General features: G+C 52.2%; 2 protein-coding genes across 2 annotated transcripts in view; both read right to left on the bottom strand.

Moving 5' to 3' along the window:
* NFYC (nuclear transcription factor Y subunit gamma) overlaps positions 1-9962 on the bottom strand; it is a 129484-nt gene extending 119522 nt beyond the window's left edge. The window contains exon 1 of the mRNA XM_071576486.1: positions 9958-9962. The gene's annotated coding sequence lies outside the window, so the exon portion shown is untranslated. The remainder of the gene's footprint in view (positions 1-9957) is intronic.
* CSMD2 (CUB and Sushi multiple domains 2) overlaps positions 5403-19530 on the bottom strand; it is a 292995-nt gene continuing 278867 nt past the window's right edge. Inside the window, exons 62-71 of the mRNA XM_071576489.1 lie at positions 19248-19321; positions 18463-18574; positions 16431-16610; positions 15275-15340; positions 14641-14802; positions 13168-13280; positions 12465-12552; positions 11573-11711; positions 9918-10144; positions 5403-8865 (exon numbers count right to left, since the gene is read on the bottom strand). Of these exons, the coding sequence (XP_071432590.1) occupies positions 9985-10144; positions 11573-11711; positions 12465-12552; positions 13168-13280; positions 14641-14802; positions 15275-15340; positions 16431-16610; positions 18463-18574; positions 19248-19321 (1094 nt within the window). The 3' untranslated portion in view covers positions 5403-8865; positions 9918-9984. The remainder of the gene's footprint in view (positions 8866-9917; positions 10145-11572; positions 11712-12464; positions 12553-13167; positions 13281-14640; positions 14803-15274; positions 15341-16430; positions 16611-18462; positions 18575-19247; positions 19322-19530) is intronic.

The following is a 19530-nucleotide window of genomic DNA, read 5'->3' as shown; positions in this document are numbered from 1 at the left end:
CCCAAACTCCCTTTTTTTCCCCCCTTAAATTAACGAAGATAAAAAAGGTGAGTTGTGAAGAGGAAAGGAATTAATTCACTGCTCCCCGTGGCCGGTTTGGGCAAGACAAGCAGCGTCAGGTTAAACTGCAGCAAGGGAGCCTTGGAGCAGATGCAGGGCAAGGCTTGGACCTCACCAGGCTCTTCAGTCTCCTCCTCTCTCTGTGTTCCAATTAGTCCTAACGAGATCTTAAAGCCCCCAAAGTCCCAGGAGGTCCTTGGAGCAAGGGAACCTTGGAGCAGATGCAGGGCAAGGCTTGGACCTCACCAGGCTCTTCAGTCTCCTCCTCTCTCTGTGTTCCAATTAGTCCTAACGAGATCTTTAAGCCCCCAAAGTCCCAGGAGGTCCTTGGAGCAGATGCAGGGCAAGGCTTGGACCTCACCAGGCTCTTCAGTCTCCTCCTCTCTCTGTGTTCCAATTAGTCCTAACGAGATCTTAAAGTCCCAGGAGGTTCCCTGAGTGCTCATTTTCCGTGGCACCCTCTGGCACCAGGAACATTTTGGACCTGAGTCCCTCTGGAAATGGGGGAAAACTCAGCCCAAACTCTCCCTGCCTTGTGGGGCTTTCAGTTTGCAACTGAAAAATAAATTAAAAAAATTAAATAAATAAAGGACTCAAACCCAACAGCAAAACCCCTTAAACAAATCCAACAAAAAAAGAGACAATTCCTCATCATTTCCTCTATGCAAAAAAAAAAAGTTTTTAGGGGAAAAGTCTCATGATGGACACGTGGCTGGACCAGTGTTGACAAGGAAACATTCCAGTGGGTGGATTAGAACTGGCATCCTGTCAAACTGGCAGCTCCTGAGTGATTGTGCTCCCCTTCAAGGACATGGAAAATTCCTCTTCTCCTCCACTGGAGACCCAACAGGTGTAATTAGGAGCAGATCTGCTGGGCCAGGGGGGGTCAGTGTAATTCCAGGGCATAATTAAAGCCCTGGATGTCTCCAGCAGGAAGCAGCAGCTTCTCATTAAACCAGAATTTGCAGAGTTTTCCTGCCCCATCCAGACAGGGCGGGGAAAATCCTGCCAGGGGTCCCTGCCTGTTAAAAGCAAATTAAACCCCAAAGGGAATGTTGCAATAAAAATAAATGCCCTGTTTGGCCTGTCCTGCAGCAGTAGCAGAGGTGCCCTCAAATCTGGAAATATCTCTTGAAAAAAAGTGAAAAAATGGTGTTTAAAAAGTTAGAAATAAGAGGTGAAAATAAATCAAGTTATTTTTCCAACCTCGAGTTAATTGTTTTGCTGTTGATGGGGCAGGTTTGGCCAACCCAGGGCATGGAAAAGGATATTTGTGAGGGAGAACCACATCCCCAGGCACCAAACCTGCACATTTTTGAACACTTCCAGCCCATTCCAACCCCTGACAACCCTTCCCTGAAGGGATTTCCCTGCTGTCCAACTCAAACCTCCCTTGGTGTAACTCGAGGCTGTTTCTCCTTGTCCTGTCCCTTGTTCCTTGACCCCCTCCTGGCTCCAACCTCCTCTCAAGTCATTTTAGAGAGTCAGAAGGTCCCTCCTGAGTCCAATTTTCCCAGTGAGCCCCCCCAGCTCCCTCAGCCTTGTCCCAGAACCCCAAACCAGCTCCTCAACCTTCATTAATTCCCACAGACTTTTAAACAACTTCTTTCCCCCCTTCCAAAAGCTGCTGGAGCTTATCAAGAGATGAAAGATTGAATAATTGATGCATAATTAATGGTCTGGTTTTATTTAAATAATTCAATTTTGCCATCACATCTGCATTCTCCAGGTCTGGCTTTAATTCTTTAATTAAAGCTCGTGCCATGGTGCCTGATTAACAGGGGAAAGTGAAGGCTGGAGAAGGGTTGGCAAAACAGAAAGGAGAATATCAGGTGGGTGGAGGGAAAATAAAGTGTCTTCAGCTCAGCAAACCAATTCCAGTCTAACAGTCCCAGATCCCAGGGCATTCCCAGGGGGATTTGGGGCTGTTTTGAGGGGTCTCAGGGAATTTAGGCTGGGCTCACTCTGGGCATTTGTGCTGCTTTAGTTTGAATTCCTGATGATGTTGAGCCACAAACCCCAATTTCCAGGGGTGGATTTGTTCCTTTGGGGGTGGGATGATCCCCTCATAATTCAGGATGGGAGATTCATTCCTAACAACAATCCAATGTCCTTTTCCAACCAGGAATTCATTTCCTGTGAAGTTCAACCCCAGACTTGGATTAAAAGGGGCACCAACTCCAGCTGGGCTCACTTTTTTTTTTTAATTCCTGATGATGTTGAGCCACAAACCCCAATTTCCAGGGCTGGGTTTGTTCCTCTGGGGTTGGGTGAGTTTGTTCCTTTGGGGTGGGATGATCCCCTCCTAATTCAGGATGGGAGATTCATTCCTAACAACAATCCAATGTCCTTTTTCCAACCAGGAATTCATTTCCTGTGTGAATTGAGCCCCAGACTTGGATTGAAAGGGGCACCAACCCCAGCTGGGCTCACTCTTTTAATTCCTGATGATGTTGAGCCACAAACCTCAATTTCCAGGAGTGGATTTGTTCCTTTGGGGTTGGGTTTGTTCCTTTGGGGGTGGGTTTGTTCCTTTGGGGATGGGATGATCCCCTCCTAATTCAGGATGGGAGATTCATTCCTAACAACAATCCAATGTCCTTTTCCAACCAGGAATTCATTTCCTGTGTGAACTGACCCCCAGATCTGGATTGAAAGGGGCACCAACCCCAGCTGGGCTCACTCTGGGCATTTGTGCTCCTTTAGTTTGAATTCCTGATGATGTTGAGACACAAACCCCAATTTCCAGGGCTGGGTTTGTTCCTTTGGGGATGGGATGATCCCCTCCTAATTCAGGATGGGAGATTCATTCTAACAACAATCCAATGTCCTTTTCCAACCAGGAATTCATTTCCTGTGTGAATTGACCCCCAGACCTGGATTGAAAGGGGCACCAACCCCAGCTGGGCTCACTCTTTTAATTCCTGATGATGTTGAGCCACAAACCCCAATTTCCAGGAGTGGATTTGTTCCTCTGGGGTTGGGTTTGTTCCTTTGGGGGTGGGATGATCCCCTCCTAATTCAGGATGGGAGATTCATTCTAACAACAATCCAATGTCCTTTTCCAACCAGGAATTCATTTCCTGTGTGAACTGACCCCCAGATCTGGATTAAAAGGGGCACCAACCCCAGCTGGGCTCACTCTGGGCATTTGTGCTCTTTAATTCCTGATGATGTTGAGACACAAACCCCAATTTCCAGGCCTGGGTTTGTTCCTTTGGGGATGGGATGATCCCCTCCTAATTCAGGATGGGAGATTCATTCCTAACAACAATCCAATGTCATTTTCCAACCAGGAATTAATTTGATGTGTGAACTGACCCCCAGATCTGGATTGAAAGGGGCACCAACCCCAGCTGGGCTCACTCTTTTAATTCCTGATGATGTTGAGACACAAACCCCAATTTCCAGGGGTGGGTTTGTTCCTTTGGGGTTGGGTTTGTTCCTCTGGGGTTGGGTGGGTTTGTTCCTTTGGGGGTGGGTTTGTTCCTTTGGGGATGGGATGATCCCCTCCTGATTCAGGATGGGAGATTCATTCCTAACAACAATCCAATGTCATTTTCCAACCAGGAATTAATTTTCTGTGTGAACTGACCCCCAGACCTGGATTGAAAGGGGCACCAACCCCAGCTGGGCTCACTCTGGGCATTTGTGCTCCTTTAGTTTGAATTCAAGATGATGTTGAGCCACAAACCCCAATTTCCAGGGCTGGGTTTGTTCCTCTGGGGTTGGGTGGGTTTGTTCCTTTGGGGTGGGATGATCCCCTCCTGATTCAGGATGGGAGATTCATTCCTAACAACAATCCAATGTCCTTTTCCAACCAGGAATTCATTTCCTGTGTGAATTGACCCCCAGACTTGGATTGAAAGGGGCACCAATCCCAGCTGGGCTCACTCTGGGCATTTGTGCTCTTTAATTCCTGATGATGTTGAGCTACAACCCCCAATTTCCAGGGCTGGGTTTGTTCCTTTGGGTTTGGGTTTGTTCCTTTGGGGATGGGATGATCCCCTCCTGATTCAGGATGGGAGATTCATTCCTAACAACAATCCAATGTCCTTTTCCAACCAGGAATTCATTTCCTGTGTGAATTGAGCCCCAGACCTGGATTGAAAGGGGCACCAACCCCAGCTGGGCTCACTCTTTTTTATTGAATTCCTGATGATGTTGAGCCACAAACCCCAATTTCCAGGGCTGGGTTTGTTCCTTTGGGTTTGGGTTTGTTCCTTTGGGGTGGGATGATCCCCTCCTAATTCAGGATGGGAGATTCATTCCTAACAACAATCCAATGTCCTTTTCCAACCGGGAATTCATTTCCTGTGAAGTTCAACCCCAGATCTGGATTAAAAGGGGCACCAACCCCAGCTGGGCTCACTCTTTTAATTCCTGATGATGTTGAGACACAAACCCCAATTTCCAGGGCTGGGTTTGTTCCTTTGGGGTTGGGTTTGTTCCTTTGGGGGTGGGTGGGTTTGTTCCTTTGGGGATGGGATGATCCCCTCATAATTCAGGGTGGGAAACACATTCCTAACAACAATCCAATGCCCTTTTCCAACCAGGAGTTCATTTCCTGTGAAGTTCAACCCCAGATCTGGATTGAAAGGGGCACCAACCCCAGCTGGGCTCACTCTGGGCATTTTTGCTCCTTTAGTTTGAATTCCTGATGATGTTGAGACACAAATCCCAATTTCCAGGAGTGGATTTGTTCCTTGGGGGGTGGGTTTGTTCCTTTGGGGGTGGGTTTGTTCCTTTGGGGTGGGATGATCCCCTCCTAATTCAGGATGGGAAACACATTCCTAACAACAATCCAATGTCCTTTTCCAACCAGGAATTCATTTCCTGTGAAGTTCAACCCCAGACTTGGATTGAAAGGGGCACCAACCCCAGCTGGGCTCACTCTTTTTTTTTTTTTAATTCCTGATGATGTTGAGCCACAAAGCCCAATTTCCAGGGCTGGGTTTGTTCCTCTGGGGTTGGGTGAGTTTGTTCCTTTGGGGTGGGATGATCCCCTCCTAATTCAGGATGGGAGACTCATTCCTAACAACAATCCAATGTCCTTTTCCAACCAGGAATTGAGCCCCAGACCTGGATTGAAAGGGGCACCAACCCCAGCTGGGCTCACTCTGGGCATTTGTGCTCTTTAATTCCTGATGATGTTGAGACACAAACCCCAATTTCCAGGGCTGGGTTTGTTCCTTTGGAGATGGGGAAAAAAGGGTTGGTTTTGCCTCAATCTTCCAGATTTCCCTCCTCCCTGATCACAGGAATGTGTGTGAAAATCCTGGGTTAAAACAAACCCCTTTGGCAGCTCATGAAAAAGGCAGCAGGAAATGTAAGAAAAGCAATGCAAAAATTTATATTTTATTTTAAGTCAAAAATTTAAAATAGCTTTCAAAAGCAGCAAAGGATGCCTGAACACAAGGAAAAGCCTCATATACAGAGACAGATAAATTAAACTGGATATACTGCAGACAAGCCAGGTGTGTGTATAGATTACATATGTACACTTTTATGTAAACCAGATTTATACATTTTTTATTACATTTACAAAAAAAAAGCTGATCTTCCACTACTCTTTACTACAATAATGAAAAAAAACCATTTACATTGTGTTCTTTTTTAACTGTACAAACTCTTGATTCATAAAAATATATCTCTGTACAAAAGAGTTTTTTTCCTTTTTTTTTTGGTAATTTTTTCTTCCTTTTTTATTTCTTTTTTTTTTCTTATTTTAATATATTTTTATATCTTTTTATTCCTTTTTTTTTTACCATAATGCAAGTCCTCTGGGCACAGGGATGGAAAATGCCACGCAGCAGGTGCCAACCAGCCTGCAAAAAAATGGGATTAACCCCCTCCCACCTCCTCTGCTACAGCAGGAAAAGGTTCTTGAGGGCTCCAAAGCTGCAGAACTTCCCCTCTCCTTCCCTGGGGGGGTCTCAGGAATTTGGGTTTATTCTACACCCCTTGACAGGAGTTTTTCCTGGTTGCTCCAGGGATGGGGTGGGATGCCCAAGGGGGTGTGGGTGTCCCTGCCCTCCTCCCAGGGCACCTTCCCTGCCAGGAGAGGCTTCTCTGCAGCTCAGGGGCAGAGCCTGGAGGGACTGGGGCTCCTCTGCCCCCGAGGGGGTGGGATTTGGGCACTGGGAGAGGAGCTGGAGCAGCAGGGGCAGGGCATGGGGTGGGTGTGCCCAGGGGCACAGGGAATGGCACAGTTCAGCCTGGGGGCAGGGATGGGGCAGCAGAGCCCACCTGAGGGCAGGAGGCAGCAGGGAATCCAAGGGAATATTCCAGAGGGGTCTCCCTGGGCACAGGGATGGGGCAGCAGAGCCCACCTGAGGGCAAGAGGCAGCAGGGAATCCAAGGGAATATTCCAGAGGAGTCCCTCTGGGGACAGGGATGTACCCACAGAGCCCACCTGAGGGCAGGAGGGAGCTGCTCCCTGCAGGAGCCAGCAGGGAATCCAAGGGAATATTCCAGAGGGGTCCCCCTGGGCACAGGGATGGGCCAGCAGAGCCCACCTGAGGGCAGGAGCCAGGAGGGAATCCAAGGGAATATCTCAGGGGTGTTCCCCTGGGCACAGGGATGGGCCAGCAGAATCCAAGGGAATATCTCAGGGGTGTTCCCCTGGGCACAGGGATGGGGCAGCAGAGCCCACCTGAGGGCAGGAGCCAGGAGGGAATCCAAGGGAATATCTCAGGGGTGTTCCCCTGGGCACAGGGATGGGCCAGCAGAATCCAAGGGAATATTCCAGGGGTGTTCCCCTGGGCACAGGGATGGGGCAGCAGAGCCCACCTGAGGGCAGGAGGCAGCAGGGAATCCAAGGGAATATTCCAGAGGGGTCCCCCTGGGCACAGGGATGGGCCAGCAGAGCCCACTTGAGGGCAGGAGCCAGCAGGGAATCCAAGGGAATATTCCAGGGGTGTTCCCTCTGGGCACAGGGAGGCAGCTCCTGCCCTCACTGGGGCTGCCCAGCTGGAGAACTGGAGGGGGCACAGCCTTGGCTGCACCCCTGAGTGTGCCCAGAGCCCAACTGGGTGCCCTTTGCCACTGATCCTTCCTGGCACCCCTCTGGGATCCGTGTCCTGCCAGCTGGAGGAGCCCCAAGAGGGACAGACCCAGCCCAGCCCAAGGGAATGCCCAAGGATTCCTTGGATGCCCAGGGAATTCCATCCTGGAACCCTCCCCACCACCCCCTGGCCCAGCTGGGAGCTCTCCCTGCTGCAGGACCCGGCCCAGCAGTGCCCTGAGCTCCCTGTGTGCCCAACCCCACGTGGGCACCACCCCACTGAGTCCTGCCCACCTTGGATCAGGGCTCTGGCTCCTGCTCCCACCTCTCAGGGATCAATCCCAGCACCTTTTCCTGCTTTGGGGATTTTTTGGGTGGCATTTTTTGGCAGGCTGGCAGTTCAGCCACGAGGCTGGAGAAGCTGCTTGACTCTAAGAGCACTGACTGACAGACAGAAGTAAAAAAAATAATATATATTTATATATATATTTACACACACACACAGAGTAAAAGAACAAACAAACCAGGAAAACTCCCCAGCCTGTGGTTTTCAGCAGGCAGAACCCTCAGCTGACACCAGAGAGGAGAAAACCAGGGCTGGGATGTGAGCAAGGATGGAAAACACCCCCCAGAGGTTTGATGCTGATTCCCCTTCCAGTTTTGGGTAAGAAGAAGCTGCCTCAGTGACCCAGCTGGATTCACTCACTTGGGGAAATGCCACTGATGCTTCCCTGGCCTCCAAAAAATGACTCAAACCAAACAGACTCCAAGGCTGGATCAACAAGAGCAGCTCTGCCCCTTATTAGAGGAGGACAAAGTCACCAAAGCATCGCTCTCTTCTAAGGCAGGACAAATGTCAAGCTGCCTCCTCCTTTTCTGCTCCCATGAAAGCCAAGGCAAGCTCTGAGCCCCTGGGAAATAAAGGGAGCAGCTTTGGAGAGAAATTAAAACTCTTATTGCATTGCCATTTGGAGGATCAGTGTGGAAAGGGCAAAGGCTTTTGGGGGGGAAATCAGGATTTGTTCAGAGCTCTTTTTGAAGAGGTTTTTGTCCCTTTGTGTCTGTCAGAGCTTTCCTGGTCAGGGTGTTTGGACTCAGCTGAGGGGGGTGTTTCCTCCCAGCCCTGAGAGCTGCAGGAACCAACACAGCAGGAATGCCCAAAGGAAAAGGACACAGGGAAGAGGGGAAAAGCTTCCAAAGTTCTGCTTTTCCCAGGGGAAGGTCCCGTTTGAAAACTCTTCCTCTGCAAAAGCCCCAGGGTAGAAAAAAAACACCAAAGAAACATCCCAGAAACCCAAACACAGACAAAAGAAGAGCTCACCCTGTCCCAGAGTGGTGTTTTCCATAAATCCAGTCAGCACCTTGTGCACAACCTGCTTTGGCCTCTTTGTTGCCCAAGCTCTTCTCCAAATCCTGAGGCAGCTGGTGGGACCCCACACACCCCACGGCTCCCTCCAGGAACACACCACCAGCAGCAGGTTGGAAAAGCCTTCCCAGGTCCTCCCCTTCTCCAGGGAAGTTGGGCTGGGCCCCCCTGGCAGGGTGGGAAGGAGGAGCTGAGCAGGAGCAGACCTTTGGTTGGCTTCGTGATCCACGGCAGGATGGAGAGGGTGGATCCAGGTGGGGAAGGACCACAGAGGACAACCCAGCAGTCCCTCAGGAGGTCACCCAAAGTCCAACGAGGTGCAGCAGCTTCTCCACAGCCTCAGCAAGGTTGGCAGGAGGGAGATGGGGAGGGGATGGATGGAGACTAGTGAGGTGAATCACAATCATCCACTCGACACCGACCCCGGAGGAATCTGGGACAGGGCAAAGGAAAGCAAACGGTTTGTTACCACAGCCAGAGATGTTGGGAGAGCTTGAGGTGGCTTCTTATCCTCAGCTGAGAACATTCCAGGCTGGAAGGGCTCTACAGGCCACTTTGGATTATGACATGAAGGGATTTCTCTCTGCAGTGAAACTCCTGAACTCCTGACCACTGTGCAAAGCCCCAGGGTTAGACTGCTGGGTTTGGGGGTTAAACCCAATTTCTCTTTGTGCCATTGCATTGATTGTAATATTGTTATTAATTTGTAACTCTGATTTATAATCTCTTTTGTGTTGGGTTCAACTCTCCTGCTGGTTTACCTTTAAAAAAGCACAATCCCTGTTATAGAAAATATTAACTAATTGTACAACCCAACCTAAACTTGTCTAATCCCTTAATTAACAGGGGTTACCATAACCCATCCTCCTTATTAACATATCCTGGCATCAAGTCCTCTAAATTCAATAAACACTCCAGACTGGGATCAGTCGCTGTATAGACTCTCACACCTTCTGATCCCTTCCCAGCCCCACCAGGGCACGATGCCACGACTGGCACTGCCTGAGGCTGTGCCAGCACTCACCATGACAGAAACCAGCACAATCCCTTAATTAACACAGATTACCATAACCCATCCTCATTAACATATCCTGGCCCCAAGTCCTCTAAATTCAATAAACACTCCAGACAGGGATCAGTCCCTTTATGGACTCTCACACCTTCTGATCCCCCCAGCAGCACCTGATGCCACGGTTGGCACTGCCAGAGGCTGTGCCAGCACTCACCATTATAGAAACCAGCACAATCCCTGTTACAGAAAATATTAACTAATTGTACAACCCAACCAAAACTTGTCTAATCCCTTAATTAACACAGGTTACCATAATCCATCCTCCTCATTAACATATCCTGGCCCCAATTCCTCTGAATTCAATAAACACTCCAGACAGGGATCAGTCCCTTTATAGACTCCCACACCTTCTGATCCCCCCAGCAGCGCCTGATGCCACGGTTGGCCCTGGCAGAGGCGGCGCCGGCGCTCACCGTGCCCGCCGGCGCTCACCGTGCCCGCCGGGCGCTCCATGGCCGTGCCCGGGGTGCCAGCTGGGCGCTATACGGCCGTGCACACCGTGCTGACGGTGAACTCGGCCTCGCTGCCCAGGATGTCCGAGGGCTGCAGGTTCCGGTCGTACATGGGGTTCTCGAAGGTGCCCCGCACGTTGGTGTTCTCGTGCCCGGCGTAGCCGTTGAACGGGACTTTGGGTCTTCTCCTGCAGCGTGGGGGGAAAGCCACAGTGGTCACAGGGGGTGCTGAGCTGGGAGGGACCCCCAAGGATCATCCAGTTCAACACTCAGCCCTGCACAGGAACATCCCTGTGCCCCAGAGCATCATCCAAACCCTCCTGGAGCTCTGGCAGCCTTGGGGCAGTGCCCACCACCCTCTGGGGGAAGAACGTGGTTCATGACTCTGCTGGAGGCAGCTGGATAACCTGACAAGACATCAGGGGGAAGGGAAGGTTTGGGAAGGGAAGAGAAGGTTTGGGAAGGGAAGGGAAGGTTTGGGAAGGGAAGGGAAGGTTCGGGAAGGGTAGGGAAGGTTCGGGAAGGGTAGGGAAGGTTCAGGAAGGGAAGGGAAGGTTTGGGAAGGGAAGGTTTGGGAAGGGAAGGTTTGGGAAGGGAAGGTTTGGGAAGGGAAGGTAAGGGAAGGTAAGGGAAGGGAAGGGAAGGGAAGGGAAGGGAAGGGAAGGGAAGGGAAGGGAAGGGAAGGGAAGGGAAGGGAAGGGAAGGGAAGGGAAGGGAAGGGAAGGGAAGGGAAGGGAAGGGAAGGGAAGGGAAGGGAAGGGAAGGGAAGGGAAGGGAAGGGAAGGGAAGGGAAGGGAAGGGAAGGGAAGGGAAGGGAAGGGAAGGGAAGAAGGTTTGGGAAGGAAAGGGAAGGTTTGGGAAATGACGGGAAGGTTTGGGAAGTGAAGGGAAGGTTTGGGAAGGGAAGAGAAGGTTTGGGAAGGGAAGAGAAGGTCTGGGAAGGGAAGAGAAGGTTTGGGAAGGGAAGAGAAGGTTTGGGAAGGGAAGAGAAGATTTGGGAAGGGAAGAGAAGATTTGGGAAGGGAAGAGAAGGTTTGGGAAGGGAAGAGAAGGTTTTAGAAGGGAAGAGAAGGTTTGGGAATGGAAGAGAAGGTTTGGGAATGGAAGAGAAGGTTTTAGAAGGGAAGAGAAGGTTTGGGAATGGAAGAGAAGGTTTGGGAAGGGAAGAGAAGGTTTGGAAAGGGAAAAGCTGATTTTAAGGAAGATAAACCCCTGAGGATGAGGCAGAGAAATCCACCTGTGCATTTGCAGCACAACAGCTCGTGGGTGCTGCTACAACCCTGGGCACCCTCCCTCTGCAGAGCTCCCACAGCAATGCCCTGGGGAGGAGAAAATCCTCATTTACAACACAAGCAGAGCCAGCTTGAACCCTGGAGGATGGAATTTACTTTGCTTTGTCCTCCCTAACGTGGCCACAACTCTTGTTCCTGGCCAGAAAACCTCTCCCTGCTCTCTCCTCCCAAACCCTCACCCCTCCACTCAGCTTTGCTTTGTTGTCTTTTCCCCTGAATTCCAAGAGAAACCAGGTCTAAGGGGGTGGGATTTGAAGGCCAGCTCAGTATTTGTGAGAGCCCCCAGAATTCTGTTTGGCTCTTGGCATCGTTGCCCAAACCCACCTGTGTTTGTAGAGATAAAGCACAAACCCTGCAATAATCAGGGCGATGAAAGGCACAAGAATTGCAGCTGCCACGGAACTGCTGTTGGATGCAAAGTGGTGTCCTATGGATTCAGGGTCGGTTTCCATCATGCTGATGTCTGGAAGGCAGCAGAGAGAAACACTTTGGAAAGCAGCACAGCAGGGAATGGGCTTTGCTGGAGTTCCAGGTGACACCAGCAGCAAAATGAGGAGGTTGGAAGTGCTGCTGGAAAAGCTGCTGAGCTGCAGATGAAGGATGGGCTGGAGATCCAGCCTAGCTTAGACATCATCATTTATTTAGAACTGCAATTAAGGAGAGACGTAGATGAGATTTATCTTGCCAAAATGTTCAAACTTGGATGCATAGAGGTGGTTTTAAGGGAGGCTGAAATGCAATAATGAGCATCTAATTCTCCATAAAGGTGAGAAGATTCCAAAAATCCAAAGGGATTAAAAGCTCAAACCACATTTTAAAAGATATTTAGGACTTAAACTTTGGGTGATTTAAGCCCTCAGGTGCCTCTGGGATTTCTGAGGGGGTGATGGAGACACTTTCTGTGGTAGAAATGGGACTTGGGCTTGTCAGAAACCTGGCAACGTGGAGAAAAAAGAGTGTCCAGGTGTTATTTGTGGCTCCAGAATCTTCTTGTGTCCAAACAAGAGCCTGTTTATGCCTCACCTTGTTCCCAAATCATGAATTTTGTTGTCGTGCTGTTTGTCCCTCCCAGTCTCACACCCAGGGCGGGTTCAACAGAATGGCCACAAGTGCCAAAAATTAGAACAGGAGAAACATTCCCTGTTTGGAACCTTCCCCTCCCACCCAAACAGAACTTCCAGAATCCAGAGGGGAAGCAAAATCTGAGGGGTTTTACCGAGTCTCTGGAGGCCAAACTGCCCGAAGCCTTTGCCACGCACAAAGCCCTGGTACACGAAGGTGCCACTCGAGGCCTCTGAGGAGACCTGTGGGGCAGGAGAGAGGAGTCAACACCCTCAGCCAGCACTGAACACCCACCTTGCCACAGCCCCTTTCAAGTTCAGGCACAGCATTAATTGGATTTAATTCCCCAGAAAATCCTGGTGCTTTTAAAGGCCCAACAGCTGAAGATTCTCATGGTTCAAAGGGAGGAAAACAAACCCAAAGCTGGTTGGGATAAACTCCAGAAGACTTTGCTGATCCCAGAGGGAGAACTAAAGCTCTGGCCATGGATCAACCAGATGCACATTTGTTCCAAGCTCCAGTGGATCTCTTCAGGCCATGGGAAGCTCCCAGACACACAGTGGGGGGAGGAATTGACTCCATTAGGGAAGATCAGCTTGATGTTCAGCAGATAGAAAATGTTAAAATGCAATTTAATCGTGTTGGTTTCTCCTTTAGTGTCACAGAGTTCAACCCACAGGGCAATAAAACCCCCAGGGAGCTGCAGGGCAGCACGAGGAGCTGTCATGCCACGTTACATCATGTGCCCTGTGCCCCTTCAAGGACTGGGCACTGGAGCAGCCTCTTTGTGCCACCAGCTCTGGCTGTGACAGCAGCAGCAGGAGGGGGTGGGTGGCTCTTGTGCCCCCTGCACTTACGTGTCCATCCAGAGCCCATTTATCATTTCTGAACTTGTTGACAAAGGTCTCCACTGGCCCCATGATCTGGTACACCTGGAGGAGCAGGTGCACGTCCTCCTTCTTGTAGATGCCTGGAAAATTAAGGGCTTGTGAACTCTACATCATAATGACTTGATTTGTAATTAACTTTGGGCCTGAGAGGGCAGAGAAACCACCTCCCCATCTCAGAGTGGGACCAACCAACCCAGTCAGTGGGACACGCTGGGAATGCACAGACACACAATCCCATGTCCAATCCCAGGATATTAAAGATATTTTTCACATGGGAAAGGACTCGACTGTTAATATTTAGGTGATGCTGCTGGATCAGAAACAACCTGGTGCTCCATGGAGGGCAGGACAAGGAGCACTCAGAACCACAGAATATCCTGAGCTGGAAGGGACTCACAAGGATCATCAAAGTCCAACTTATATAATTTAGTAGTTTTTTATCAAAAACTACAAGCCCACTGTCCCAGCACACAGAATGAGGGTCTGGGCTGAGCTGCCTTTCAGGGCAGTCAAAGCAAACTCAGGCACAGGATTTTGTTTGTCTTGGTCCAATCAAAGGTTCAAGACTCCAAGGCTGGTGGTTCTGTGGGGTCTGTCAGAGCATCAGCATCACTCAGGGAGCAGAGTTGGCTGCCCCACGCTCTGGGATGCAGAATCAGAGTCATTCAGGTTGGCAGAGCCCTTCCAGCCCATGGAGCCCACCCTGAGCCCGATGCCCACTTTGGCAAAGCCCTCCCAGCTCACGGAGTCCACACTGAGCCCCATGCCCACCTTGGCAAAGCCCTCCCAGCCCATGGAGCCCACCCTGTGCCCCATCCCACCTTGGCAAAGCCCTCCCAGCCCATGGAGCCCACCCTGTGCCCGATGCCCCCCTTGGAAAAGTCCTCCCAGCCCATGGAGCCCACCCTGTGCCCGATGCCCACCTTGGAAAAGCCCTCCCAGCCCATGGAGCCCACCCTGTGCCCGATGCCCACCTTATCCTCCAGCACTGAGTGCCATGGCCAGTCCTTCCTTGGGCACCTCCAGGGCTGGGCACTCCAAACCTCCCTGGGCAGCCCCTTCCAATGTTTAGTCCCCCTTTCCATGGAGAAATTCCTCCTGGTGTCCCCCCTGCCCTTCCCTGGCCCAGCCTGAGGCCGTTCCCTCTCCTCCTGTCCCTGTTCCTGGAGCAGAGCCCAAATCCCCTCCTTGGATCCATCAGAGAGTCACACAGAGCCAGAAGGTCCCTCCTGAGCCTCCTTTTCTCCAGGCTGAGCCCCCCCCAGCTCCCTAAGCTTCTCCTGCTGCTCCAACCCCTTCCCTGGACACCTCCAGCCCCTCCATGTCCTCCCTGCCTGAGTGTCCCTGAGCTGCCACCGCAGTGCTGGGACAGAGGGACAATCCCTGCCCTGGTCCAAGGACAAGGGCAAATCCCCACAAAAGGCCCCTCCGTGCCCTTACCAGACACCTGGAGCTCCACCCCACTGTGGTCTATGAGGGTGGCATTGACCTTGCTGGTGGCAGGGTCGAAGCTGGTGACAGACAGCATGGCCGGCTGCTTCTTGCCCAGGTACTCGTAGGAGCCTTTCCACAGGGAATTCCGAGCGAACACGTCGGGAGGCACTGCAGGACACACAGACAGGATCACTGCCATGGATTGCCACCTTCCAGAAGTCCAAATAAAGAAGGATTTCTTCCCTTTTTTTCGTTCCCAGCCCCAGAATTGAGTGTCTGCCCCACCCTCTGAGTGCAAAGCCAAGGGCGGGAGAACAAACGAGCCGATGATTTTAATTTGGGGTTTTGACAAAGAGTTTTAAAAACAAACCAACTTCCCAAATAATTTACTAGGAAAAGATCACAAAACCTATTTTCTTGTTTCAGAAGGGGCAGATGTACAACACCCCAGAGGGCTGGAGCCTCTGGAATGCCCTGGGGAGGGCGGTGGATGGTGATGCCCAACTTCTCCAGGGAAGCACTGACAGGATGGGACACATGGGCTGCTCCAACCAGCCCTGCAGAAGGGGTGGGAAAGGGTGGATGTGACCAGGTCCAGGCCTGGCACTGGTGTGCCCCACGGGAATGCCCCCCTGTGTACCTGAGACCTTGGCGAGCGGCGGGTCCCGCGCGGTGCCCACGGGCCTCCCGCTGGGACGGACGTCGGCTGCAAGAGAGGGAAACCCCCAGCTGGTGAGCTCTGGGGTGGCTGACCCTGCTGGCACACCTGTGGTGCCCACACAGGACACTGCTGGCACCAGGGATGCAGCTGCACCTCCCTGTGCACCCATCCCTTGTCCTGCCCTTCCACCTGCTCCCACCCAAAGTGTCCAGGGTGTTTCCCCACTCCATGTCAAGGTTGGACCTTTCTGTGTTCCTCACCTGAGGCTCTGGGGCAGGGAGAAGTTGGGTGAGGCAGAGAACAATCCCTGCCATGTGCCAGTCCCCTCTTCCTGGGCTGCCAATCCTGGGCTGCCAACCCCTCTTCCTGGGCTGCCAATCCCCTCTTCCTGGGCTGCCAATCCCTTCTTCCTGGGCTGCCAATCCCTTCTTCCTGGGCTGCCAATCCCTTCTTCCCGAGCTACCAATCCCTTCTTCCTGGGCTGCCAATCCCCTCTTCCTGGGCTGCCAATCCCTTCTTCCTGAGCTACCAATCCCCTCTTCCTGGGCTGCCAATCCCTTCTTCCTGAGCTACCAATCCCCTCTTCCTGGGCTGCCAATCTCCTCTTCCTGGGCTGCCAATCCCTTCTTCCTGAGCTACCAATCCCTTCTTCCTGGGCTGCCAGTCCCTTCTTCCTGGGCTGCCAATCCCCTCTTCCTGGGCTGCCAATCTCCTCTTCCTGGGCTGCCAATCCCCTCTTCCTGAGCTACCAATCCCTTGTTCCTGGGCTGCCAATCCCCTCTTCCTGGGCTGCCAATCCTGGACTGCCAATCCCCTCTTCCTGGGCTGCCAATCCCTTCTTCCTGGGCTGCCAATCCTGGGCTGCCAATCTCCTCTTCCTGGGCTGCCAATCCTGGGCTGCCAATCCCTTCTTTTCCTGGGCTGCCAATCCTTTCTTCCTGAGGGGGAATCCTGAGGGGATTGCCAATCCCCTCTTCCTGGGCTGCCAATCCTGGGCTGCCAATCTCCTCTTCCTGGGCTGCCAATCCTGGGCTGCCAATCCTGAGCTGCCAATGCCCTCTTCCTGGGCTGCCAATCCCCTCTGCAGAGCTGCAGGCACCCAGCCCCAGTGCCACCCCGTGCCCAGGGCCCTCACCCAGGCAGATGGGAGGCTTCCCTGTCCAGCTGCCATCAGCTTTGCAGGTCCTGTGCTCGGAGCCCCCGGTGAGGTAGAACCCGCTCTGGCAGGAGTAGATCAAGGTGTAGCCCAAGGATGGCAGATCCAGAGCTCCCACGTTGGCATGGGAAGGGGTCTCTGGCTGCTTGCAGTGGTGAGCTGGAGGGGACAAGGAACACAGAGATGAGGGACACCATCCAAGGGACACAGGAAGGCCAAAGGGTGACACTGTGACAGCAGCAGCGACACAAACCTCCTGGAAGAGCTTTGACCCAACAGCTTTCTCTGCTCACTGAGGGAGTCAATGCCATGCCTGGGTTTTTCCCAGCCAGGTGAATGAATGAGGAGATTCCCATGGCTGGGAAAAAGCTCTCAGAGGACCCTTCACTCAGCTCCATGAACTGAAAATCAGGCTCTGCCATCCCCCACTTTTAAGGGAAAAAGCCAAACCCAAATGATGCTGAAGCATCTTCCTCTTTCCTGTGAGCTCTGAGGCCAGAACTGAGTTCCAGGTGCATCTGCAGGTGGGAAACTGCCCTTGCAGGACACCAAGAGCTGGCAAATTAAGGCAGTGACTCCAGTGAGGACATCACAGCTCTGGTTTGAGACCATCTCTCTCCATCATTTGCACCCGGCTGCCCACAGGGTCCCACAGCACGTCCTCAGGGGGGTGCAATGGTCAGAAATCCCTGTAATTGCTCAGTAACTCCCAGGATTTGGCCACAGAAGGTGAATCAGAGCTTGTCCAGCTCCCTGTCACCAGAGATGTGCCAACACTGCTCCATCAGGTCCTGCTGTAAACGTGTCACCCCTTCCACTGAGACATTAATGACTCCAAACCAATAAACCCCCAAGCAGAGAAGCTCCCTCTGCCCACACTGTGCATTTATAGAATCCCAGAATGCTTTGGTTGGAAGGGACCTTAAAGATCATCTCATTCCAATCCCCAAATTTTTGCTGATTTTGCCCTTTCTGGAGCTCTCAAACTGCTCATAATTGAGAACAAACCCTTGTTGGCCTTCACAAGGTATCAGCATCATCTTCCCTTTGCAGAGGATGAAATCTAAAACCCAGAGAGCTGGAAGAGTGACCTGAACCCACCTGATTTGGGAGCCCCAGCACTAATTAGCTCCTTCCAGAGCAACCACCACCTCTCCCCTGCTGCTCCATGTCAGAGCATTTAAAGTGGAGCTTCCCAGTTGTTCTGTTCACAAAATGAGCACCCACAGGGCTTGTTAGTGGAAAAAGATCTCCCCAATAAACCACCTCGCAAGGGAGAGGAAAAAGCTTTTTAATCCTTGTGATCCAGGGGCCAGGATGGATATCACCACTTAAAGACATGAACTGCAACTCCCTCAGCTGCAGCAGGGAGATGATGGACAGCTTAAAAGGAAGAGCAACAGGTTCCTGAAGAGGAGGAGCAGCCTCTGCTCTGCTGGAGAGCCCTCCTGGCTAAATGTTCCCCTGCTCCCTGGGGCCAGCTCACAGCTCAGCCATCCCCTGGGCTCTCAGGAGCACAGAACAACCTTTCCCCTGGAACTGAGTCTGTGAGGGAGGGACAAGGAAAGAAAATCTCAGCTGAGATCCCGAGTGGTGCAATGGCAGCAGAGAAGAGCCTGTGGGAGCTGCCTTTGATTGTCAGAGAGTCACAGAGTGCTTTGGGTTGGAGCTTAAAAATCAGCCAGTTCCAGCCCCTGCCATGGGCAGGGACACATCCCATGAGCCCAGGGAGCTCCAGCCTGGCCTTGGACACCTCCAGGGATGGGGCAGCCACAGCTTCTCTGTGCCACCTGTGCCAGGGCCTGCCCACCCTCCCAGGGAAGGATTTTTCTTCCTGATACCTCAATCTCCCTAAAATCTAACACATTTTCTCCAGGGGTCTGTTTTCTCTCACACTTCCAGCTCTCCTGGACAGGCAGTTTGCAGGGTGAGGCACAGCACAAGGGCTGGCACCAGGCTGGCACCAGGTTGCCCCCAGGCTGCAGCTCCCTGTGCCACCCCCAGGACTTACGGACACAGTCGGGCTGGATGCCACTCCAGGTGAGGTTGGGCAGGCAGGTCCTGGTGGTGGAGCCCTGCAGCAGGTACCCCTTCTGGCACTTGAAAAAGATGATGCTTCCCACCTGTGCCAAGGGGAGACACCCACTGAGCTCCCCAGTACAAGGAAAAGGTCCTTCTAGAATTTTCCATGGTTGCCATTCCCCCTCATCCTGCCAGGCCAGTGCCCAAAGTTCCTCTCCAGCCTTTCTGGAGCCCTTCGAGGGCACCACTTCCCTCTCAGCTCTGCCCCAGCCCCCCCAGGAGCTCCAGGGGCAGCTCCCAACTCAGACAAAAGTCACACCTATGGTGTCTCAGTATTAATTAAAACCTAAAATTAGTTCCTTAACCCCCAGGATTAAGATAACTAATTAGCAGCAAAACTGAAGGATCCACTTGGCAGGGGCAAGCACATGCCAACTATGCCATCCCTGTGGCCAGCAGGGAATGGGCACTGCAGGGGCACCCCCAGGGCAGCATTTGGGATTTTTCCCTCCATCCCACACATTTCCCACCGTATGGGAGCTGAGATTAAAAAAAAACACCTACAGAAACTGGCCTGGAAATTAATGGAAATTATGTCACCGATGCGAAGAGTAATTACACCCCTAACTGCTAATTAGCACTGTAATTAATATCACTGCCGGTTAATCCTGTGCAAACACAGCCCGAGGTCTGACACTGGGATCACCCAACCCAGGGGGACACCCAATCCGTGCCAGGGTGGGGCTGGGGGGGCACAGCCCTGGCAGTGCCTACCTGGTATCCCTGGGAGTTGTTCTGCATCCCAAAGAGGGGCACGCCGGGGTCGGCACACGTGGTCAGGCTCGGGTCTGAAACACAGGGCACACTCAGGGGGTGTGGAGCCACCCCAGAGCCCCCCACCGTGCCAGCTGTGCCACAGCACAGGCAGGATTCACCCACAGGGCATATTCCCACCGACAGGAATGTGGGAGACAAGGAGTGCCCACAGGGCATATTCTCCTGGCAGGAATGGGGAGGACAAGGAGTGCCCACAGGGCATATTCCCAGTGATAGGAAT

Source organism: Pithys albifrons, chromosome 24 (assembly GCF_047495875.1).
Source record: "Pithys albifrons albifrons isolate INPA30051 chromosome 24, PitAlb_v1, whole genome shotgun sequence".
Classification (NCBI taxonomy): Eukaryota; Metazoa; Chordata; class Aves; order Passeriformes; family Thamnophilidae; genus Pithys; species Pithys albifrons.
This window is presented reverse-complemented; position numbering and strand designations above follow the sequence as displayed.